Source organism: Neophocaena asiaeorientalis, unplaced genomic scaffold (genome assembly GCF_003031525.2).
Source record: "Neophocaena asiaeorientalis asiaeorientalis breed wild unplaced genomic scaffold, Neophocaena_asiaeorientalis_V1.1 scaffold297, whole genome shotgun sequence".
In the NCBI taxonomy this organism is placed as follows: domain Eukaryota; kingdom Metazoa; phylum Chordata; class Mammalia; order Artiodactyla; family Phocoenidae; genus Neophocaena; species Neophocaena asiaeorientalis.
Window position 1 is genome coordinate 1772616 of NW_020175435.1, and position 25279 is coordinate 1797894.

The 25279-nt window shown below is 41.6% G+C and overlaps 1 protein-coding gene across 4 annotated transcripts in view; it reads left to right on the forward strand.

Annotated features, from left to right (window-relative positions):
- Positions 1 to 25279, forward strand: part of MCTP2 (multiple C2 and transmembrane domain containing 2) — a 243719-nt gene that overhangs the window by 60460 nt on the left and 157980 nt on the right. For all 4 annotated transcript variants that reach the window (XM_024767708.1, XM_024767710.1, XM_024767711.1 and 1 more), the window contains exons 3-4: positions 17001 to 17063; positions 18233 to 18341. In XM_024767708.1, the coding sequence (XP_024623476.1) occupies positions 17001 to 17063; positions 18233 to 18341 (172 nt within the window). The remainder of the gene's footprint in view (positions 1 to 17000; positions 17064 to 18232; positions 18342 to 25279) is intronic.

A 25279-nucleotide genomic window follows, 5' to 3' on the forward strand; every position in this document is an offset into this window, starting at 1 on the left:
TAAAATGAATGGAAGTCCTGCTGAATTCCTGTCATCTGTGAGTTCTGGAGTTGGTTAGTCCTTGTCTCAGATCTGGTTTATCTGTTTCTTCCTAATGAAGAGCAAACGGAGTCCTGCGGCTTTCATGAAATGGGGGAGGAAATGAGGAAGAAGGTAGGGATTGGCATGTGACAAGCCCAGGGGACAACGAGGTTAATAGGATGTTTGCCAGTATCCTTGGTGTAACTTATTTCGTGTGGAGCTTTCCAGAGGGGGGTGAGAGATGGAACATCTGTGATCTCAGGCACCTATGGGGGTTTGTCTCACGTTTTAGTGCCCAATGCCATCTTGGTGCTAGGTTGAGCTTCAGCAGTATTGCCTGAATGTCCTGCAGTCACTTCCTAGTCCTGCCAGTGTCAGCAAAGGAAATGAAATGTTGGCTGACAGTTACGGGGGAAAGAATTTGAGGCAAATAAATTTAAGTGTGAGGGAAGAGGAGTAATGGATGTGAGAATGTAGAGACCAGGTGGAGACTTGAATAGTCAGTGCAGGTGCTCCAACCAGCCATAAAACCAAAACGGGAGGAGGTAGGTTTAGAATAAACGACACACCGGTAGAAGGGGTTCTCTAGACTCTCTCTCTCTTCTTTTTTTTAAAATTAATTTTTATTGGAGTATAGTTGCTTTACACTGTTACGTTTGTTTCTACTGTATAGCAAAATGAATCAGCTGTATGTATACATATAGCACCTCTTTTTTGGATTTCCTTCCCATTTAGGTCACCACAGAGCATTAAGTAGAGTTCCCTGTACTATACAGTAGGTTCTCATTAGTTGTCTATTTTATACATAGTAGTGTGTATATGTCAGTCCCAATCTCCCAATTTATCCCACCACCACTTCCCCCTTGGTATCCATACATTTGATCTCTGTGTCTGTGTCTCTATCTCTGCTTTGCAAGTAAGGTTATCTATAACATTTTTATGGATTCCACATATATGAGTTAATATACAATATTTGCTTTCCTCTTTCTGGCTTACTTCACTCGGTATGACACTCTACGTCCATCCACGTCTTTACAAATGACCCAATTTCATTCTTTTTATGGCTGAGTAATATTCCATTGTATATAGGTACCAACTCTTCTTTATCCATTCATCTGTTGATGGACATTTAGGTTGCTTCCATGTCTCCAGACTCTTTCTTGAGCCCTGGATTCATATTGTACTTGATACCCCACAGAACCCTTGTCTCATGACAGAATTCACTGTCTACCTGGAGTTCCCCCCAAATACAGACCATCGTTTCTTGGCAACATCGCCATTATTCACCTATTTGCTCAAGAGGAAAAAAAACTGTGAGTCATGCTGGACTGTTTTACTTCCTTTACTTCTAATGTTCTATGAAATTTTCATTTATCCATGTTACATCTTCTCCTCCCTTTTTTTCTTCCTTCCTCTCATCTTTCAAGGCCCAGCTGAAATCTTCCTTCTCTGTGGTGCTTTTCCCAACTCTACAGTCAATATGACCCTCCTGCCTTCATTTGCAAGCATCGCTACCTTTACTGTTGCTGAGCGCTGACCTCATCCTGCTTTCTGTAGAAGTCTGTAGAGAGAAAGGGATTAGAACAGGTAGAGGACGTCGAGATGTGAAGGCATATTGGTGCTGGGCAAGAGTGTCATTGGATAAGACCTTAAGAAGGTCACAAGTTCCAAGACCTGTATTAACTGTCCAGTGGTCCCCTGGCTCTGAGGACCGACTCATGATAAACAAATGATCATGGGACTAAGCTGCAAACGACAATCACAACTAATTTTTAGTGAGAGTTAAGTACTATATAAACCCTAATGCTCATTTTGACATTAATAGCTCATTGTTTCAATGCTGTCAAGTTACTTTGGAAGCCAGATCATAATCAACACCTACTTCATTAACTTGCTGGGAAAAAGAATTATTTCAGGGCTTGGAAATACTTGAAAAATCCATGTTAGGTGTATTAACTCCCTGAAGTCAGCCTACATGAGAAGTCACATAGAGTCAGGAGATTGCTCTATGAATCACTGAACGGACAACAGGTAGGTTCTACACTGGTGTGCTGTCCATTTCACAGGAGGGATTGAGCTGTAGATGAGAACTTGACACACAGTTTGTTTGCTAGGACCCATCGCATCCATCTCCACATGCCAACCTGCTTTGCCAATGAAGCCGAGATTCCTAAAGTCCTGTGGGATAGGCTTCCTCTTCCCTCCATAGGGTTCAAATGGGCAGGTCCAAACTTTTACCTAGGCTTCCTTGCAGGACCTCTCCCTTTTTGTGGTTGACACGTCATTTTATTAACAACTATTACCATAGTTGTATGTTGTCACTTTTACTCAGGCTGATAGCCTATCATGGTTGCCTGACAACCAGATTGTCTCCAGTAGGTGGCTGTGTATGTCCCACCTCTGGTGGGCAAAAGGTAGTCTTACCGTTTCATTTGCATTGGTCTCATCACCAAGACTTGGGGCTTAGGAGGCAGTTAGGGCATCCCACCCTACTGCCAAACACCACCACCACCTTGTATTTGGTTAGTTGTGTAGAAGTCAGCCTCTCTTGTCAGATTGGAAGCTGTCTTCTTCTCCTAGCCTTTCTGCAAACCTTGCTTATGTAAAATATTTTGATTCACTTTGTGTCTGAAGTTGACTGCTAGGTGCTGTGGGGCCATAGGAAATTCAGTTTGGTTGGGGAAGGTGGTGATACATAGAGGCCCTGAGTGGGTAGATGAGTTCTGAAGGAGTTCTCAAATGTCAGATTCAATATGAAGAAACTAAAATTAAGGAGACTCAGAGGGAGAGTAGCTTATTTTTCCTTCTTTTCTTCTTATCTTGCTATTTTTTTCTTACTTCCTTCTCCTGTCAGCATTCCCCCCCCAGTAGTTGTTTTGCAAGATACTTTCTCATACCTTGGAAAATCAGTTAAGTGTTTAGAGAATACAGAGAGTCCCCTCTGGTTCTCATCTCCAGTGTTGATGATGGAATTGAGATTAGATGAGGTACTGGAAACAGTGACCAACACGACGAGGCAGTCTCTAGAGTGTGCTAGATAACCAACCAGTTGAGGTGAGAGGGGAGAGGTTGCTCTGAGTATGTGGTCGGAAAGGCCTGAAGAGGATGTGTTTTGAGGTTAAGACCCAGGTGGTTGGGGAGTAAATCCGAGTAGTTACGGTTGCAGTTCATGATGCTAGCAAAATAGAATGCTCTTAGCCCAGTACATGGCAGTCACAAGTGCCTAACAAGGACTCACTGCTATGATTATGGTTGTATTTATTACCGTTATTATTTTTATCTTTACCTTTTCAGCATGAAATTGAGGGCCAAGGAGGTTGAATGACTTGCCTAATATTATCCAGCTAGTGAGTGTCAGAGCCAGGATCTAAATCCAGTACTGTTTGAATCCAAAGCCTGTGCATAAAACTGTGTGTATTAGGGCTTTAGAGAAATGCACATATGCATGTTGGGAGAACTCAGAGCTGGTAATCTAAAAAATGTCGATCATCAGGGAAGATGTATGTTTTTCTTTGTCCACTGTGCCCTTTTAAATGCAGGGATAATTATGGTGATGGAATGGCTTATTATCATCGTCTATAGCCAGTAATCCTGAATGGAAGGATTATTACCATCCCCGCCCCACCATCCATGTAATCCCACAATGGGGTACATCCTTCCCTAACACTTTATTTGACAGTTGGAGTTTTAAACAACTCGCTTTGGTGCAAGTTTAAGTGGATGAGTTGAGTGGTTTACAGAAGTACCCTGTTGGGATAGTTCCAGAAACTGCTTGGCAACCACAGAGCTTCAGTTTAGTGACCACAGAGAAGCAAAATGACAAACCAGAGAGGAGAGGAAACAACCTACGGCTTTCAGAATTAGACAAGTGCATCAATTTCTCTACACTTCAATTACGTGTTCTTTACTATTTTTATTTTGTCTCAGAAATCATTGCTCAACATAAATGGGGTCAGTGAGACAAATATGTAAACCATGTCCCAGGGTGCTTCATGGGATTGACCCCTTTTTTCTTTTTCCACCCCTCCTTCCTATACCTACTACGTGCTGATCCTGTCCTGAGGCCCTGGGAACACAGCAGTCAACAAAAGAGACAACAGGATATTTCCTCATGGAGATCCTGTTCTAGATGGCAGCGGGCTACAGATATATTCAGAAAGTGATAGATTTAATGGAGAAAAATAAAGCAGAGGAGTGCTCAGGTGGAGGTGTGACCATTTTGAACACAGTGGTCAGGAAATATCTCTTCTGAGAAGATAACATTTACACAAAGTCCTAGAGGAGGCAAGGAAGCAAGTCATGTGCGTATCTGGAGACAAAGCATTTCTAAAGGAGAGAACAGCCAGTGTGCAGGTTCCAGGAAGGCAGGAGTGTGCCTGGTATTTGTCAGGAAGAGCAGGAAAGCAGTGTGACTGGAGAGGATGGTAGGAGGTGTCAGTTACTTCTGAGGATGTATCACATGGGCTTTCCCATCCTGCCAGGCAACTCTGCTACCACAACAACTACCCAGGGCGCTGGATGAGCAGTTTCAAAGGAACCCTATGGGCTTGGTGCCGTGTTGCTCACAGGCAGGGCGGGAAGAATCAATAGCATATAGTGGTGCTTGCTGTACCTGCTGTGAACACTGGGAATAGCAATAAGTGGGTTTGCCTCGGACCGGAACTGTGGAGGAAGTGGGCACAGGTTGATACGCTGTGTGGAGAGGGGAAGACAGCACTGTCCTGAGATATGTTATACCTTGATTGTCTATCTGTCATCATAACAGTGTCAGTGAGGAAGGGATGGTCAGAATGAAGGGAGGGACTTGGGTTGCTGACCACCTTCATTGAGTTGTTTTCTCCAGTCTTCCCAAACTCATCCACTGTCCTCATAATAATAAAAATAATAGTGGCAACACCAATCCAGTAGCACTCTGAGAGGTTATGTGTAAGAAACTCTGCAAAGTGCAATGTAAATGTCATCTCACTGGACCACATCTATTGGGCTCACTCTTTATACAAAGAGCCTTGTGCAGTGTCCGACCCAAAGGAGGTACGCAGTAGATATCTTTGAATGAATGAATTTTTCTCCTGATAACTTACAAGGATATTTTTTTGCCCCTTTTAGAGATGTTCCCATGGTCATGAACTTTAAGTAAGTAAACTTTTCAAGGGCACAGAGCCAAGAAGTAGCAGAAGTGGAATTCAAATCCAGGTCTTTGTGACTCCAGAGTTTTGTCTACTACTGTGCAGAGCTGCCTGCCTGTATGTCAGATGAGGTGTCCTGCTTTTGCATTCTTCTGGTTTTGGGCACAGTTGTGGTTCAGTGAAGAGTGGATACCCAGGACTCAGATGAAGGGCTAACTCTCTTGCTTCTCTTTGGCAACCATCTAGCCTCTTAGCTCTGGCTCCCAATTTGTACATTGTAAATTACTAATGACAGCCCATAGACTCCTTATAAGAAGTTAATAGGAGTGTGTGTTTGTCAGTTATGAACGACTAAGCAAAGTAAAGGGGGTACTGTTAATCTTTTAAAGTATCTAATGGTAATGAAAACAATTATGGAAGGTCAGTAAGGAAATATTACTGAATATGGTAAGAAAAGTTCATTATACCAAGGTTGCAAACATTTTCTGTAAAGGACCTGGTAATGAATAGGTCCAGCTTTGTGAGCCATAGATCTCTCTCTGTGGTAACTACTCAACTCTGGTGTTGTACAATGAAATTAGCCGTAGAAATATATATAGATATGTACATAGGCAATGTATAAATGAATAGGTGGGGCTGGGTTTGAAAGTTCAAACTTTATAAAAACAAGTGTTGGGCTTTACCTTGCTGGTGGATAGGTAGTGAATATCTGTATACACACACATGCACATACACACACCTGACTTATATTTTGTATATTAGATAATATTCCAGGGTAATCAGTTTAAGTGAACAATCTTGGGGGTGGGGAAAAAGAAATGTGTATACCTTGATTGTATGATCAATAACCTCCTAAAAAGTTGTATAAAAATTGAATATGGAGGGTGGAGTCAACATGGCAGCGTGGGAAGACGTGGAGTTCACGTCTCCCCACAACTAGGGTGCCTGCCGGATGTTGGTGGGGGACCTTGATGCCCATGGAGATGGGAGGAATCCCCAAGGGAACCGGTTGGACATGGGGGGACTGAGGGGGGAGGAGAAGTGGAGGATGAACAGTTCTGGCACCCTTGAGGGGTGGCTGAGAGCGGGGGAGGGGTTACCATGCTTGGATGGACCCTTGGGGGCTCAGATCAGGTGGGAGTGCACTGAGCATTTCTCTTGCCTAATAGGCCCGGAAAGTTTACCTGGCTCTTGGGGCAAGTCCTATGCCCTCAGAGGCCCCCTCCAGGCCGTGTTGGTCCTGGGGGCACAGGAGGGAGGCCGGGGGAGAACAGGAGAGGCAGGCAGGCGGGGCCTTCCAGGACCAGAGGAGCGGGAGAGGAGTGGAGAGTGTTTGCCCTACACACTCAGGCCCCGGAAGCCTGCTGGGCTCCCAGGCGGGGTCCCCCACCCTGTGAGCCAAGAGGCCGGGGCCCCTTCTGTTCCGTTGAGCCTAAGCCCCAGCCCCGACACCCCCCATAGCCTTTTCCAGCCCTGTGGGTCCTAAGCATAGGCCCTGCTGGCTGCCCAAACCCTGCCTCTGCCTAGGCCCTACCCTCCACAGCCAAGGACTTTTCCACCTTTTTCCCCCCCCTTTTTTTTTCTTCTCCTCTATTTTACTATTGTGGTTCTGTTTTCCCTTCCAGTTGTTGTTTCATCTATATTTTTATTTTTATACTCTTTCTAACATACCTGTTAGTTTCCTAGTCTGATTTTAGTTTTTACTCTTTGTTATTGTTCTCCTTTTTTCTCTCTCTTTTTTTTTTAGCCACCCTGCACAGCTTACAGAATCTTGGTTCACGAGGCAGGCAGGGGTTGGGCCGAAGCTTGTGTGGTGGGAGCTCCAAATCTGAACCACTGGTCTAACAGAGAACCTCAGACCCCAGGGAATATTCATCAGAGTGAGGTCTCCCAGAGGTCATCATCTTGGCACCAAGAACCAGCTCTACCCAACAACTTATAAGCTCCAGTGTTGGAAGCCTTAGGCCAAACACCCAGTAAGACAGGAACACAGTCCCACCCATCAAAAAACAAACAAAAAAATAAGACAGCAAAAAAATATGTCACAAATGAAGGAGCAAGGTAAAAACCTACATGACCAAATAAATGAAGAGGAAATAAGCAACCCACCTGAAAAATAATTCAAAGTAATGACAGTAAAGATGATCCAGAATCTTAGAAATAGAATGGAGGCAACAATTGAGAAAATACAAGAAATGTTTAATAAAGATCTAGAAGAACTAGAGAACAAACAGAGATGAACAACACAATAACTGAAATGAAAAATACACTAGAAGGAATCAATAACAGAATAACTGAGGCAGAAGAACGAATAAGTGAGCTGGAAGACAAAATGGTAGAAATAACTGCCAAGGAGCAGAATAAAGAAAAAAGAAGGACAATAATTGAAGACAATCTCAGAGACCTCTGGGACAACACTAAACACACCAACATTCAAATTATAGAGTCCCAGAAGAAGAAGAGAAAAAGAAAGGTTCTGAGAAAATATTTAAAGAGATTATAGTGTAAAACTTCCCTAACATGGGAAAGGAAATTGTCACCCAAGTCCAGGAAGCGCAGAGAGTCACGTACAGGATAAACCCTAGGAGAAACACACCAAGACGTATATTAATCAAACTAACAAAAATTAAATTCAAAGAAAAAATATTAAAAGCAGCAGGAGAAAAACAAAAAATAATGTACAAAGTTATCCCCATAAGGTTATCAGCTGAGTTTTCAGCAGAAACTCTGCAGGTCAGAAGGTAGTGGCAGGATATACTTAAACTGAGGAAACAGAAAAACCTACAACCAAGATTACTCTACCCAGCAAGGATCTCATTCAGATTCGATGGAGAAATCAAAAGCTTTTCAGGTAAGCAAAAGCTAAGAGAATTCAGCACCACCAAACCAGCTTTACAACAAATGCTAAAGAAACTTCTCTAGGCAGGAAACACAAGAGAAGAAAACAACCCACAAAAACAAACCCAAAACAATTAAGAAAATTGTAATAGGAACATACATATCAATAATAACCTTGAATGTAAATGGATTAAACGCCCCAACCAAAAGACACAGATTGGCTGAATGGTTACAAAAACAAGACCCATATATATGCTGTCTACAAGAGATCCACTTCAGACCTAGTGACACATACAGACTGAAAGTGAAGGGATGGGGAAAGATATACCATGTGAATGAAGATCAAAAGAAATCTGGAGTAGCAATACTTGTATCAGATAAAATAGACTTTAAAATAAAGACTGTTACAAGAGATAAGGAAGGACACTACATAATGACCAAGGGATCAATCCAAGAAGAAGATATAACAATTATATATGTTTATGCACCCAACATAGGAGCACCTCAACACATAAGGCAAATGCTAACAACCATGAAAGGGGAAAACGACAGTAACACAATAATAGTAGGGGACTTTAACACTCCACTTACACAAATGGACAGATCATGCAAACAGAAAATAAATGAGAAAACACAAGCTTTAAATGACACAATAGACCTGATAGATTTAATTGATAATTTATAAAACATTCCACCCGAAAGGGGCAGAATACACTTTCTCCTCAAGTGCACATGGAACATTCTCTAGGATAGGTCGCATCTTGGGTCACAACTCAAGCCTCGGAAAATTTAAGAAAATTGAAATGGTATCAAGCATCTTTTTGGACCACAGTGGAAATCAATTACAGGAAAAAAAAAAACTGTAAAAAAGAAATACATGGAGGCTAAAGAGTATGCTACTAAATAACCAAGAGATCACTGAAGAAATCAAAGAAGAAATTAATAAATAAATAGAAACAAATGACAATGAAAACGTGACAACCCAAAACCTATGGAATGCAGCAAAAGCAGTTCTAAAAGGGAAGTTTATAGGAATTCAATCTCACGTCCAGAAACAAGAAAAATCTCAAATAAACAATCTAACACTACACCTAAAGCAACTAGAGAAAGAAGAACAAAAAATTCTCCAAGTCAGTAGAAGGAAAGAAATCATAAAGATCAGATCAGAAATAAATGAAAAAGAAATGTAGGAAACAATAGCAAAGATCAATAAAACTAAAAGCTGGTTCTTTGAGAAGATAAACAAAATTGATAAACCCTTAGCCAGACCCATCAAGGAAAAAAAGGGAGAGGACACAAATCAATAAAATTAGAAATGAAAAAGGAGAAAACACAACTGGCACACAGAAATACAAAGGATTATAAGAGACTACTACAAACAACTATATGCCAATAAAATGGAAAACCACGAAGAAATGGACAAATTCTTAGAAAGTTACAATTTTCCAAGATGGAACCAGGAAGAATTAGAAAATATAAACAGACCAATCACAAGTAATGAAATTGAAACTGTAATTAAAAATCTTCTGGCAAAGGAAAGTCCAGGACCAGATGGCTTCACAGGTGAATTCTATCAAATATTTAGAGAAGAGCTAACACCAATCCTTCTCAAACTCTTCCAAAAAAATTCAGAGGGAGAAACATCCCCAAATTCATTATATGAAGCTACCATCACCCTGATACTAAAACCAGGAAAAGGTGTCACAAAAAAAGAAAATTATAGACCAATATCACTGATGAGCATAGATGTAGAAATCCTCAACAAAATACTAGCAAACAGAATCCAACAACATATTAAAATGATCATACACCATGATCAAGTGGGATTTATCCCAGGGGTGCCAGGATTCTTCAGTATATGCAAAGCAATCCATGTGATATACCATATTAACAAATTAAGTAATAAAACCATATGATCATCTCAATACGTGCAGAAATAGCTTTTGACAAAATTCAACACCCATTTATGATAAAAACTGTCCAGAAAATGGGCATAGAGGGAACCTACTTCGACATAATAAAGGCCGTATATGACAAACCCACAGCAAACATTGTACTCAATGGTGAAAAACTGAAAGCATTTCCACTAATACCAGGAACAAGACAAGGATGTCCACTCTCGCCACTCTTATTCAACATAGTTTTGGAAGTCCTAGGCAAGGCAGTCAGAGAAGAAAAAGAAATAAAAGGAATACAGATCAGAAAAGAAGAAGTAAAACTGTCAGTGTTTGCAGATGACATGTTACCATACATAGAAAATCCTAAAGATGCCATCAGAAAACTGCTAGAACTAATCAATGAATTTGGTAAAGTTGCAGGTTACAAAATTAATGCACAGAAATCTCTTGCATTCCTATACACTAACAATGAAAAATCAGAAGGAGAAATTAAGGAAACAATCCCATTTACCATTGCAACAAAAGGAATAAAATATCTAGGAATAAACCTACCTAAGGAGGCAGAAGACTTGTACTCAGAAAACTGTAAAACACTGATGAAAGAAATCAAAGGTGACAAACAGATGGAGAAATATACCATGCTGTTAGATTGGAAGAATCAATATTGTGAAAATGACTATACTACCCAAAGCAATCTACGGATTCAGTGCAATCCCTATCAAACTACCAATGGCATTCTTCACAGTATTAAAACAAAAAATTTTACAATTTGTATGGAAACAAAAAAGACCCCGACAGGAATAAAGACACAGACCTACTAGAGAATGGACTTGAGGATATGGGGAGGGGGAAGGGTAAGCTGTGATAAAGCGAAAGAGTGGCATGGACATGTATACACTACCAAATGTAAAATAGATAGCTAGTGGGAAGCAGCCGCATAGCACAGGGAGATCAGTTCGGTGCTTTGTGACCACCTAGAGGGGTGGGATAGGGAGGATGGGAGGGAGGGAGACGCAAGAGGGAAGAGATATGGGAACATATGTATAACTGATTCACTTTGTTATAAAGCAGAAACTAACACACCATTGTAAAGCAATTATACTCCAATAAAGATGTAAAAAAATAAATAAATAAAAATTAAAAAAAAAAGATCCCAAATAGCCAAAGCAATCTTGAGAAAGAGAAATGGAGCTAGAGGAATCAGGCTCCCCGACTTCAAACTATACTACAAAGGTACAGTAATCAATACAGTATGGTACTGGCACAAAAACAGAAATATAGATAAATGAGATAGGATAGAATGCCCAGAGATAAACCCACACACATATGGACACCTAATTTACAACAAAGGAGGCAAGAATGTACAATGGAGAAAAGACAGCATCTGCAATAAGTGGTGCTGGGAAAACTGGACAGCTACGTGTAAAAGAATGAAATTAGTACACTGCCTAACACCATACACAAAAATAAACTCAAAATGGATTAAAGACATAAAAGTAAGTCCAGACACAATAAAACTCTTAGAGGAAAACAGGAAAAACACTGTTTGACATAAACCACAGCAAGATTTTTTTTGACCCACATCCTAGAGTAATGAAACTAAGAACAAAAATAAACAAATGTGACCTAATTGAACTTAAAACCTCTTGCACAGCCAAGGAAACCATAAATAAGACAAAAGGACAACCCTCAGAATGGGAGCAAATATTTGCAAATGAAACAACTGACAAAGGATTAATCTCCAAAATATACAAACAGCTCATGGAGCTCAATATCAAAAAAACAAACAACCCAATTAAAAAATGGTCAGAAGACCTAAATAGACATTTCACCAAAGAAGACATACAGGTTGTGAAGAGGCACATGAGAAGATGCTCAACATCACTAATTATTAGAGAAATACAAATCAAAACTATGAGGTATCACCTCACACTGGTCAGAATGACCATTATCAGAAAATCTAGCAACAGTAATTGCTGGAGAGGGTGTGGTGAAAAGGGAACCCTCTTGCACTGTTGTGGGAATGTAAATCGATACAGCCACTATGGAGAACAGTATGGAGGTTCCTTAAGAAACTAAAAATAGAACTACCATGTGACCCAGCAATCCCACTACTGGGCATATACCCTACCATAATTCAAAAAGACACATGTGTCACAATGTTCATTGCAGCACTATCTACAATAGCCAGGACATGGAAGCAACCTAAGTGTCCATTGACAGATGAATGGCTAAAGAAGATGTGGCACATGTATACAATGGAATATTACTCAGCCATAAAGAGAAACAAAATTGAGTTATTTGTAGTGAGGTGTATGGACCTAGAGACTGTCATACAGAGTGAAGTAAGTGAGAGAGAGAATACCAAATACCATATGCTAACACATATATGTGGAATGTAAAAAAAAAAATGGTTCTGATGAACCTAGGGGCAGGACAGGAATAAAGACGCAGACGTAGAGAATGGACTTGAGGACACGGTGGGGGAGGTGGAAGCTGCAGCAAAGTGAGAGTAGCACTGACATATATACACTCTCAAATGTAAAATAGGTAGCTGGTGGGAAGCAGCTGCGTAGCACAGGGAGATCAGCTCCGTGCTCTGTGACCACCTAGAGGGATGGGATAGGGAGGGTGGGAGGGAGGCTCAAGAGGGAGGGGATAGGGCTTCCCTGGTGGCGCAGTGGTTGAGAGTCCGCCTGCCGATGCAGGCGACACGGGTTCATGCCCCGGTCCGGGAAGATCCCACATGCCGCGGAGCAGCTGGGCCCATGAGCCGTGGCCGCTGGCGTCCGGAGCCTTTGCTCCACAACGGGAGAGGCCACAACAGTGAGAGGACCGCGTACCGCAAAAAAAAAAAAAAAAGAGGGAGGAGATATGGGGATATATGTATACATATGCCTGATTCACATTGTTGTATAACAGAAACTAACACAGCATTGTGAAACAATTATACTCCAATAAAGATGTATTGAAAAAAATTTGAATATGAGTAACTCAGCCATTTGGTAGACCTGACTTTTTCCGAACGGGCGTTCTAATTTTGACCTCTGATTGTCATGTGAGTTGTTTTACTTCTATCACTGTATCCAAGCATCGCTTAATGGTCTGTCTAGCCGTCTGATCCCCTTTGCTCCTTTTGCTGCTTCCTTTCCTCTGTAAGTATTTGTGTCTGTGAGTATGCTCTTCCTGAGTATTCACATTCTTAGAAACAGATGTGGATTAAGTAATTAACTAAATATGTATCATCAATATATATCATTTGCTATACTCATGTACTTGAATAGAGTATTTCCCAAAGAAAATCTTAAGTGATCTTCTCAGCCAACGTGTTACTCTTATTTAGCTTTCCTGCATGTGGTTTTATGTCTTCTTCCAGTAAAGTTTAAACAGCCTGTGATTGTTTACGTCACTTATTATTTAACTTCCTGTGAATTCTTCCTGCTAAGATCCTTCAGACGGCCACGTGGGAGGTGATATTTGTACAAGATCACATTTAGTGTACACAATAGAAAATGTCTTTTCACATCAGTGTCTTGTTCTTAAGATCCTTGGTGGCTAGAGGAGATTTTCTTTTTGTTTTAAATAATTGACCCATCCATTCTGGTATTTCCTCATGTTAATACATTTGCAGTCTTGTATGTATTACCTTGTATGTATTTACATACCTTCCCATGAATTTCACCTTAGCAAGATAAAATGGAAATAGCAATATAAATTTGCTGTCATTAAATACACACACACACACACACACACACACACACACACACACACACACAAATCCCACTTATCTAAAAGGTAACAGTGAGAGTTGTGTGAGAGATGACTAGCCTCATGCCAACATGTTAATGCTGAGTTTCTGAATGTTTATGTATAATTAGAGAGTTTTGTCATATTAAGACTTCTCAGCATTGATGATATTCAAGATTATTTGTCTTTTCCTGAGTACGTCCTTGGAAACATTTGTTTAAAATGGTTAAAACCAGTGCTTAACGGATAAACAAACTATGGTACACTCATAATGATGGAATACTATTCAGTAGTTAAAAAAAAGAACTATACAGTTGCCAACTTGAATGGATTTCAAAGGCATTGGGCCAAGTGAAAGATGTCAGTCAGTGTCAAGTCTGCATGTATTCCATTTATATGACATTATGGAAAAAGATGAAGCTACAGGATGAGGACAGGTCAATGACTGCCATGGATTAGGGGTGAGGGAACAATATGATAACAGGATTGCATGCAGGAGTTTTTTGGGGGAACTGTTTTATGTCCCAATAGTGGTGGTAGTTACACAAATGTATACATGTGTAAAAAAGTCATCGCGTTGTATACACATGTAAAAAGTCAATTTCACTGTGTATTAATTTTTTAAAGTAAAATTTAAAAAGAAAAATTAGAGTGCTTGATTTTGCTCATTGAGAACATCAAAAAAAATCTTCTCATGATGACAGATACCAGGGATTCCTGCAAGAAAAATACTAATTGTACTTTTTTAATGAAAAATTCAGTGATGTAGTTACTAGGTTTACAAAGAAGCTGAAAATAATGTAATTTCCACCCAGTGAATAATACCTTCAGTTCCATGCAGAGTGTCGGGAATACTCAAAGTTATGTGTCCCCCAGCAGCTGTAACCCGGTACTCCTGTACTGCTGTAGCCTTTCCTGGCTTCTTTATGGTGATCACTTTCCTTCCTCGATGTGTATACACGGCGTGTGACAGTTACGGCGGCTGTGGGAATCATAACTTTAAGTTCTGTGACTTCTGTGAGTAAAACGAGCCATAATGTTGAATTAATGTCATTCTTCACATTTAGTGTCCACGTTGTTCTAAGTGGAAGACTTATTGAGTATTTGAATAAAAGCTCCGTGTTCATTTTTGATAGTGTGTAAATGATGGTGGTGATGTGGGCTTATTTTGTCACTGAATGAACGTGATCATTAAGTACAGGGAGGCTCCCTTGGGAGAGTGTGTATGGTGTGTTGGTCTGAGGAGTGATGGTTTTTAAGAAACATTCACTCTTCTGTTTGACAGCAGAAGGTGACAGTAGAAGATACGGGACCATGCACTTTAAACAGGAATTCTGATCCCAACGCTGGCAGTTTTACAGAACTGCCTTCAGACAGGATTGGTTAAGTGGAACGTTGATTCGTTTCATAAAACTGGAGACACTAACGGGGTGATCAGGCTGCAGAAGATCAGACAGCTGATGTTACTTGTTGGTTCTGCACATGAAGACCTGATCAGAGTATTTTGGGTTTTGCAAATCAGGCAGAAGAGGAATCGCTGAGCTTCCAGGAGATAATCATAAGGAGAGTAATAGTGTAAAAGGCATGAGGAGAAATCTTTTGAAATTGGGAGAGTTGAGTAAGATTTGATTGTCATCATAGAGCGGTCTTCAGGCCGTCCTGTCCCACTTCCCCGGGCGTCATTTTACACATAACACAAGTAGGAGGTACTGACCGGGAAATGGATGGGAAGGTGACCAACAGAGGCCCAGCTGCCTCCTTCCTTGTCTGCTGTCAGGTCGAGCCCACATTGAGAGTGAGGGCTCTTTGCCCAGCTGGGCAGTGGTGATCCTTCCAGAGCCAGGGGGCACCAGTGACTGAAGTGCTGGGGTCCTTAGAGAAAGGTTCAAGTGTCTGAAATCACCCTGGGTCCTGTGTGAATTTGAATTGAATGAAATGTATTCATAGTAAAGGGACATTCGAGCTGGGACTGGGAGAAAGGGGCAGATGTGATGGGAGAAGCACAGATACCAACAGCCATAGGGCTTCTCTGCTCCCCGGTGAGGGCTTGGGAGGCTCCACGCCGGCTTGTGATCAGGGCTCGTTTCTGCCTCGCTGCAGCATTTCTTGGTGTCACTGCCTGCAGAGGGGGTAGACCAAAGAGCCCTGCTTGTTTGTAGCCCTTTGTCAGCCCTCTTAGGGCCTGAAGAAATGCCCTATTGTTGTAGAATCCAGGTTCTGTTGCTGCCTGAACTCCACTTGATGAGAGAGAGAGAGACAGAGAGAGAATGTCTTGGAAGGCAACCTGCCTTCCATCCAGGCAGGATCTCTGAATTGTGCCAGAATCTCCCTGATCTTTGCTGTGGGTGGGAAGGACCAATGACCACAGTGCATCTGGTCCCCATCTTCGCCCCCTCAAAGCTTCATGGTCATCTAAGCAATCTCTGCAGGCCTGCTGCCTGTATCTAAATTTCATAACTTCAGAGTTACTCAGCCTTGTTTGGAGGGAGAAATCTCATGTTTTCCCACAGGAAAGCAGCCCTGGCTCATGTGTCCGACAAACGGGAACATCCCTAAAATGCTGGGAGACCTTTTAATCCCTTCCCTTCTACTCTGCCTTTCCATGCAGGTAGCTATCCTCACATCTAACCCAGAACCTTCATAAAATCCCAGAGCTCCTCTGGACCCCCACATTGGTACATAGAAAACCTGACAGAATGCAAATGTTTACTGCGTCCCATACTAACTGCCGAACTGCGCTCACTTCAGTGTCTGGTGGCATCATTTCCTAGGTTGTCAGAGGCATATTTAAGTAGGAAACATAGACACCCCCCAGTCTGAGATCATTTGTTGAGAAGTTGCGTTTCCTTACTCTTTGGTTGGCTCTTGTACAGTTGCTAGACCCATGAGGTTATGGTTGGAGGAAGGTCTTTGTGGTCACATTTGAAATGTGTCCTACCAGACTGATAAACTCCGGCCTCTGGTACCTGGTAGCCCTTTTCTCTTTGATGGCTGGGGGACCAGGCAGGTCCTCGATGGAGGGACCTGGCAGGATGGCCCTGCTGCTCACACTGCCTGCCCTGGGACAAAGTTGCTGGCACGCTAATGACTTGGATGAACTACAGATGCCTCAGCGGCCCTTCAGGAGAGCAGAATCGGCCTTATCCACATGCTGATCAATGACTAAGGGCAGAGGCTGCAGCCAGATGGACTCCAGTGAGTCAACCTTTTACTGCCAAGACTTGCCACACACTCCGGAAGGCAGCCTGCATTTGACTATGCAAATGGCAGCTTCAAAGGGAAACACCCGATAAAGGATATCCTTGTAGGTTGATATTCTTTTGGTTTTTTTAAAAGCAGGGTTATTATTATTTTTTCTTCTTGTTTACAGAAGCTCTGTGGAAGTGGTGATCTGAATGCTTCTCTGACATCCCAGCGTTTCAAAGAGCTATCTGTAAGTGACATTCCTTAAAAACAAACACTAAAGTAAATGCTATAAATATTTCTTATCAAATGTTTGGATCTTTGCCTCTTTTATTTCTAAAGCATCCTGAACTGTTACCACCCACAAAGACAGGCCTTGCAAACTGTGTCTGGAAAAGATGAATTCAGTGTCTATTGATTTGTCAGAGTGGGATAGATTCTTCTAAAAATACAGAGCCATGAAATTGAGTGAAATGGTACAGGAGACAAAGCCATTTTGATGTGCTTTGAAATGTGGACGAGGAACTTTCAAAAGAACGCTGTGGAGAGTGACTTAGCCACAGATCGATTCATTGAAATTCAAATAAATGAACAATAAATCATTTTATTTGTACTTTTTCTCTCAAAAGACACAAATTTGCTCTTTTCAAAACTTGAATTGGATTCGTTTAAGAAATATTCAGAAACCGAATTTGATGTTGTGGCTTGTAGGAGTTGATGCATTCCTGGAGAGGAAAAGTGAACTTGGTGGGAGGTGAGACTGTGTGGGTAAGTGGAGGAAACACTATAATGGGGACCAGGGAGTGAAAGAAAAATATGCCACAGGCAGGAGAGCAGAGAGGAAGCCTCTCCCATATGGACCCAGGTGTGGGGCACATGTTGGCTGGACATGGATTAGTAGGTGATCAGCTGAGTAGTTGTGAATGGGAGTGTTTTTGTTACATGTGCAGGAGGTGTACCTGAACTGATGGGGGTTGGTGGGCTGAGGGGAGAAGAGGAGGGAGACATCGCACATCCGAGCTGAGAGGTGTGGACCAGGGTCGTGGGACCCCGCCCCATAGCTGGACTTCTGCATTGTATATCCTCTCTGGGTCCTCCACTGGGAGCTGTAGGATAAGGATCCTGCAGGGCATGGGTGAGTTTAGGGGGATGTCAGATGTCGGCATGCAACTTACCTGCTTCTTCTTGGGAAGTTAATACTGTGAAGCTATTGTCATGAATTCTCATAGAATCCCACTGGGGAGAAGGATAAAGAACAGTGTAACCATGTCATCGACATGGGTGGGTGGGAGTGGAGGATGACGCTCACAGATTCGCCATTACAGTGATCATCTTTTTTCCTTAAATGAAGAAGTGTTTCTGACATTCTGTTTCTTGGGCCTAAGACAACTGACTTCAATGGCTTCTCCATCTGTGCAGACTCTCGGGGAAGCCGGCGACGGCTTGAGTAACCTGCCAAACCCTTTCGCCTACCTCCTCACCATCCACCTGAAAGAAGGCCGGAACCTGGTGGTCCGGGATCGCTGTGGTAAGGCCTGGCTCTGGGCGCCCTTGGTAGCCTGCAGACCTCTTCCTCTCAACTCTCCTGTCAACCTTGCTAGTCACCTTTTTCCATCTCAGCATGGCTGGTGCTAGACTGGAGCTCAAATCTGAGCTTCTCCAGGTATCAAGGTATTTGCATTGAGTTATTGAAACACATGGAATCTTACTGTCCTTTTTTTATGATTAATAATAATCAAATATTGATGATCACATAAAGTTATTGTAGAATGAAATAAGATCGCTGTAAGTGCTTTATGGCTGGTATATAACAACTGCTAAAGAAAATGTTTCCTTGATCCTAGTTTAATTGTCCATGAGAAATATGTAAATACATTCTTGATCTAAGTTAGCAAACATACGCATAGATGGAAATGCCCTTTGAACCACCCTCCTTCCTGCCCTGAAATCCCCCTGGACTCCCCTCCCTCTGGATAACATCTGTTATGATGTTATAACATATGTGATTGATCTGTTCACCTTTGCTACCTCTTTCTGTGCATTTACACACACGTATATTTCTTAATTAAAGTGATATTTTAATATCGTTATTCTGCAGTATTATTCTGCATATTCCATATCCTGCACTAAGTTTTTTTAAACTTTACAATATGAATTAAAGATTTTCCATGCTTTTCCACATAACTATATCTCCCTCCTTTTAAATACTAATAGTATTCCATAGTATGCTGTGTTAAATATCTGTTTCTCTGCTGATCATAGTTGTTTTTTCTTACTTTATCAGCCATATAAATGATGCTGTAATAAACATACTGTGTATGGCTCCATACACAGATAAGAATATATCTTAGATTTAAAATAGTGTATGTTTAAGAGCAGACAGTGGAGCCAGACTGCCTGGGCTCAGTTTTTTCCATTTATTGCCATTTGATTTAAGAAATGCTCCTGGATCCCCCTGTGACTGAGGTTCCCCATCTGTAAAACAAGAACATTAGTAATGACCTACCTTATAGGCTTTTAGGAGGATTGAAGGTAGTGACTTAAAACTTGTTGGGCTTCTGGCACTTAATAAAAGTTAACTATTGTGAGCAGCTCAGGACAGAACCTAGAAATGCAATTACAGGATCCTGAAGATGCACATTTTCAAATGTAAGAGATACTGGTACATGGCCCCCTAAAAGGTTCAGAGTATGTCCTCTCCTACACTATGGTTATGTATTCCCTACCTTGTCACCATTGAATATTTCCTTTTATCACTCTGCTTAGTTTTTGGCAATCTTCTAGGTCAAGTGTCCACTTGTTTTAAGTTGTGCTTCGTGGATCATGATGGTGATGAACATGGCCCTTTGTAGTTCCTCTCCTGTGAATGGCTCTCTGTATCCTTTGCCCAGTTTTCCATTGAGCTTTTCCTTCTAAATTTTTGTGAGTCTTTCAAATTTTCACCATTCGTTTGTTGCAATTGTTCTTTGCCAGTCTGCTGTTTACCCCTCATTTTTATGGCCTCTTTTGTCCTTCAGAGGTTTTACATCTCATTACAGGTAAATATGTCTGTTTTTCCTTTGTTGTCTCTTTTCATTTATTTCTTTTAGTAGGTAGGACCTTTTTATTCTAAAGAATTTTGTGTCTTTCTCCAGGTCTTTGCCAGTCTGTCCTGCTAGTTCCTCTCTACTTTGTTTTGGAAAAACTGTGAAACGGAGGATGGGTCTCCCTTCCATTTGTCTTCTGTGTCTCTTACTTTTTCTTCCTCATTATTGCCATTACTTTTTTTTTTTCAGGAAGAATTCCTCAGCCGGGCCTTCCAGCTCACTGTTTTCTCGTCAGTTGTTATGACCATTGTGATATTCTGTTCATCTTTTGAGTTGGCTTTTTTCATTTTTAGAACAGGTTATTTCATGCATGAGAGGTTGCCATCAGCTTTGAGAGCATTAAGTATACGTTGAAAATCTCCTGTTTGGTGCTTTCTCCCTCGGATATCCTTGGGTTGGGTTTTCCACTCCTCTTTCTATTTGTGTGTCCCTGTTGCCATCTATGGATGCTGTTCTTACTTACTGTGTCCTGACTTCACTGAGCATAAGCAGGGTTGGGACATGCAGCCAGACAGGGAGAGCCAGTCGTTCAGGCCGGCTCCTGGTGATGCCCCGTCATGGAAAACCTTCCTCAATGGCTTCCTGCCCACACTCACGTTTCCTGCTTGCAGGTGCCTTTGCTGGTCACTGCTCGGCACCAAAGGGACAGGGCAGTGCTGGGCCATCCAGCTGCTCTATGTGTGCTGTGCCAAGCAGTCACCATGGTACTTGCTCAGGCCATCTTCTGCTTCCTGTATCCACTGCCTCCAAGCTGGAGCATCCCTGGTTCACCTGCCATCCTATCCTCTTGGCCCACCTCTGCCCCTGAAACTTTTTCTGCTGTGACTTTCTACTGCTCTGTTTTGGACTGTGGGTTCTTCCATCAATCTGATCTCACCAACTTCCATCTTTTAGATCTGCATATGCCCACTTTTTAAAAACGAAATTACTATCTTTCTCTTTTCTGTCTCTTTCTCTCTCTCTCAGTCTTTTCGTAATTTCTCAGGATTTCAAAATGGTGAACAAATTCCACTTTCTGTTTGTTGGTAAATAGTGTTTTCTGTCAAAGTTATAATTTCTTATCCATCAGTTGTGCCACTTCTTGTGTGCTGTCATTGTGTACTGTTATTATAAATGTCTGCATCTTAATAGATGGCTCTCTTAAGGTTATTTTGAATGATTTGGGGCAGATAGCATTTTGTACCTGAAATCACATCTGAGGGACACGATCATAAACTAGAGTGAGGTGCCTGCCCACAAATATCCTGACTTTTGCTCAGAACCTGCAGTGTCCAGCGGATGCTTCTGTCAAATGATGATCATTATGGAGCTCGATTTGGGACAGTTTATCTGGAGATTGGAAGTGTGTTCCACAGAGAGCGCATTTAACTTTACTGGAAAGAAAGTGCTCTAAACCTTTAAAATACATGTCCTGTTGTAAATTTTTGGAAAGCTCCAACATAGTATGTAACTTCAGGGCTGTGCCCAGGCCTTGGACCTCTTCCAGGGCCAGCTGCCCCTTTTCCAGTTTTGCCATCTGTTCTGATTATTTATCCCTAATTGATGTGAGTGATCTGGCCACACCACCCTTGATATATCACACCAGTACCCTTACAACAGATACTCAGGAGACAGTCAGTAAACTTGGCAGATGACGGGGGAGCCATTGCCTACATCAGAAAATGACCGAAACAATAGGGTTTTTGTGTGCTACTCCACACCTCGCTGCTTCAGGGCCAAAGGAGAGACTGTAATCTGTGCTCTAATCCCGTCAATACCATCTCTATCTTTGTAGTTTCATCAGAGTTAAGCATCATGTGACATTTGGCTTTATCTTGTGTCAACCTAATATAATCCAAGGATAAATACCTAGTAAGGCATCTAGATCATAACCTGTTTTAGCACCTATATCTTTTATAACCAGTAACATTGTTCCTGTCTCTTATTTATTGGGAAGATTAATCATTATCTATTAAGAAAACATCCCCCTCTCAGCAAGTGCTTCTTCTAGACTTTGCAGTGTGGTGTGCCTTCCTTACTGTGACTGTGTTCATGAGTGCTCGATTTTCGCAAGTATTAAGGTAGTGATCAGGGCATGTTTGGTGCCCACTGTTGATTTGTGCAGGGATCATAGTCACTGGCACCTGTGCTTGCCTCCTTTGCCCCGGACTGACATGGCTTATCGCTATGCCAGTATTTTCTATGGAGCCCAGCCCACCCTCAGAATTTTATCCAGGACAGTCCTTTCGGCCAGTAGTTCTCAAATTTGAGTGAGTATCAGAACAACCTAGAGGGCTTATGAAAATACACATTGCCCACCCCCAGAGGTTCTGATTCAGTAGGTCTGGGGTGTGGCCCGAGAACTGACATTTCTGACAAGTTCCCAAGTGATCACGATGCAGCTGGTCCAGGAACCACCTTGTGAGGACCACTGCTCTAGACACTGGGTGGTAGCACTTGAGCAGAAACACGTGCTTCTCCTGGTAGGGAGAGTTTCAATTCCCGATTAGACACAGCGTTTTCTTTTCTTGGGGCCGGACCTCATTATGCATTTGCACTCTTACTCAAGTTGTATTCTCTGAACATAATTTCACATGGTATTCACCTCATTAACATAATTAGGTCCAGAGAACGGTGTGATGTGCCAAAGTACCAAATATAAAAGGACTTGTGAATTATCTATGAATTTACACTATGCTGTATCACATGTTCTCCGATTCTCTGGATATGGGATCGATAGCCGATAGTTTCAGTACTAAATATCCTTCAAGATCTATTCACATGGCATTTCTATCTAGTCTTTTATGTTTTTCATGGACATAAGCTCCCTGTCATCTCGGTCCTATGAAAATTTTACCTCTATAAACCATACACCTTTACCCTCAATTGGATAAATGCCTGGTCATCCCTGTTACTATTAGTGCTATATTAGCTGGGTAACCGTTTTATTCATCTTCGTATGCCCTACTGTGCCATACTGGAGGTTTATACATAGAATGCTTTTCATACATTTTCGTTCTTCATTAGGGAAATCCAACTTAAGTGCCAGACTTAAAGACAAGGAGTATTAGAGACTATCGTGAAAGGGAAAACATCTTCCCAGGAGGGAACAGAGTTCCTTCACTCACACCTTGACTCAGCAAGCATTTATTCAGTCCCTTTAGTGAGATGAACCTCACACTGGTACTCGACTGGGACCTAGTGATAGAGTCCAGAAAAAAAAGACTTACATACAAGCAACCCATTTAACAGAAGTCCTAATTCAGGTGATTGAAGTACAGAAACTAAGTGACTTGACCAGGGACTTGCAGGGAGGCAGTGGCTGAGGCAGGACTCACCAGAATGGGTGTTTCTGGGGGACAAGAGGAGGAATGAGACATTACAATCTACTTCTTGGCTTGTGGTTTCTGATGGCGACTCACTCACTCTCAAGTGGAATTTACCCATCTGCAAAATGGGCATGATGTAGCTTGCCTTATAATGTAGTTGTAAGAACTGAAAAAAGGAAAGTGTATATAACATAGTGCCGTACATAGAGAAAATAGTCAATAAATGATAGTGTGTGTGTTATGGTAATTAATGAATAATGATAATGAACTTGGCCCATGATCCTGACTCCCACTGCAGAGCTGGTTCCTGTTATCCGTGTCAGCTTTCCCATCAGTGACCTTGGACACTTGGCTCTTAGTTTGGGTTAATTTGTCAGTACCCTTGTGCTCTCTCTGTATGCCCTGTTTTCAGCATAGGGGTTGATTTATGTTTTATTTTACATATATTCAATCATGTATTTTATATTTGTCTAAAATATAATCAATTTAATCAAATATTGATTTCACTTATGATAGGGATGACTTCAAAGTGTTGTTGAAATGTGTTGCACCGTTGACTACAGAGGACCCGCTCCAGGATATTTAACCCAATTGTGCCATCACTGTTTGTGAATTTTTAGGGAGGAAAAAAAATTTTTTTTGATGAATCATTCCCTGCTGAGGGAAGAGGTCAACATTTTCTTTGGATTATTACATAATCATTGCTGCGTAGGTAACATTCCATCTAGAACATGGGTTGGCAAACCTTTTCTGTACAGAGACAGAAATGAATATTTTAGAGTTTATGGGGCATAGGTCCATAAACTTAGTGACAGTTACTCTGCTGGTCTAGTGACCAAACAACCATAGATAATATGTAAACCAGTGGACGTGACCATGCTCCAGTACAACTTTATTTATAAAAACAGGCACAAGGCTGGATTTTACCCATGTCCAAAATTTGCTGACCTCAGTCTAGAATTTCATGATCTGATTTAGGATTTTCTCTTGGAGAAGCTGCTTTTTAGAGTAGCCAAGTACTTCTTTATTTAAAATAAGGAGGTATAAGCTAATGAGAAAGTGATCAAGTTGTGAAGCTCATGTTTTCAAATGAAGTATCTGGAAAACATCTCAGTAATGTGACATAAAATACTGCAGAAAAATCTAGAGATGTTGGGCAGTAAAAAGTCATTTCCCCCCCCCTATATTTTCACTGGGCAGTAAAGTAAAAAGTCATCATATCTCTCTCAGGAAAAGATGTTTCTGACGTACCTAAAGAAAGGATGTTCAAAGGCCCTTATAGAGTTTGTGATTAAGGACTGGAAACTTTGTCACTTGGCCCATCCAGAAAGAAGGAGGAGAGCCTCTCAGAAACAGGGATCCCCCCAACTTCTCACAGGGTTATGAATCCATCAGCTAGGGGCTGGACGATGGCCTTCCCTGGTGTAAAGAGTGCTGTGAACATTTTATCTAAATCTCTCACTTCTCTGGCTTCAAACACAGGGCTGGTTTGTTAAGTAGACTATCAAGTTGTGATTTTGAGATTTTCTGGGAGATTTGGTGAAGTTTGTTTTACTGGGAAGTTGCTAATTCTAAACAATGTACAGGTCTAGCGATGGTGTCAGGAACGTACTGTTTTGTAGTCACCACCCAGAGCATCCCAGGGTCTTTAGCTGTCAGCTCCTCTATCCCTTGTACAGAATAGATAGATAGGGGTGTGTGTGTGTGTGTGTGTGTGTGTGTGTGTGTGTGTGTGTGTGTGCGCACTGAGTAAACCCAGCAAAACCCACAGAACTGGAGTTAGTGAGTGACTAAGCGGTAACTCACCTCGCTGTCATGAACATGTCTGTCCATCTATGAGTCACTGTGGATGTAAGACCAGTATCATGGAGCACTGAGAGGTTTTGATGAGGTCCCTCTGGAACTGTGGCCACGTTGAGAAGATTGCCTCTTACAGGTCATTTTCCAGTTCCTCAGGAATTTCTCTTCAATTCCCTGGTGTGTAGTCCTTCAGCTTTGACTAGACTTGACCCACTGTTGGAGAGTTCTGTGCTAAACAACCTCTTTTTTTTTTTTTTTTTTTTTTTTTTTTT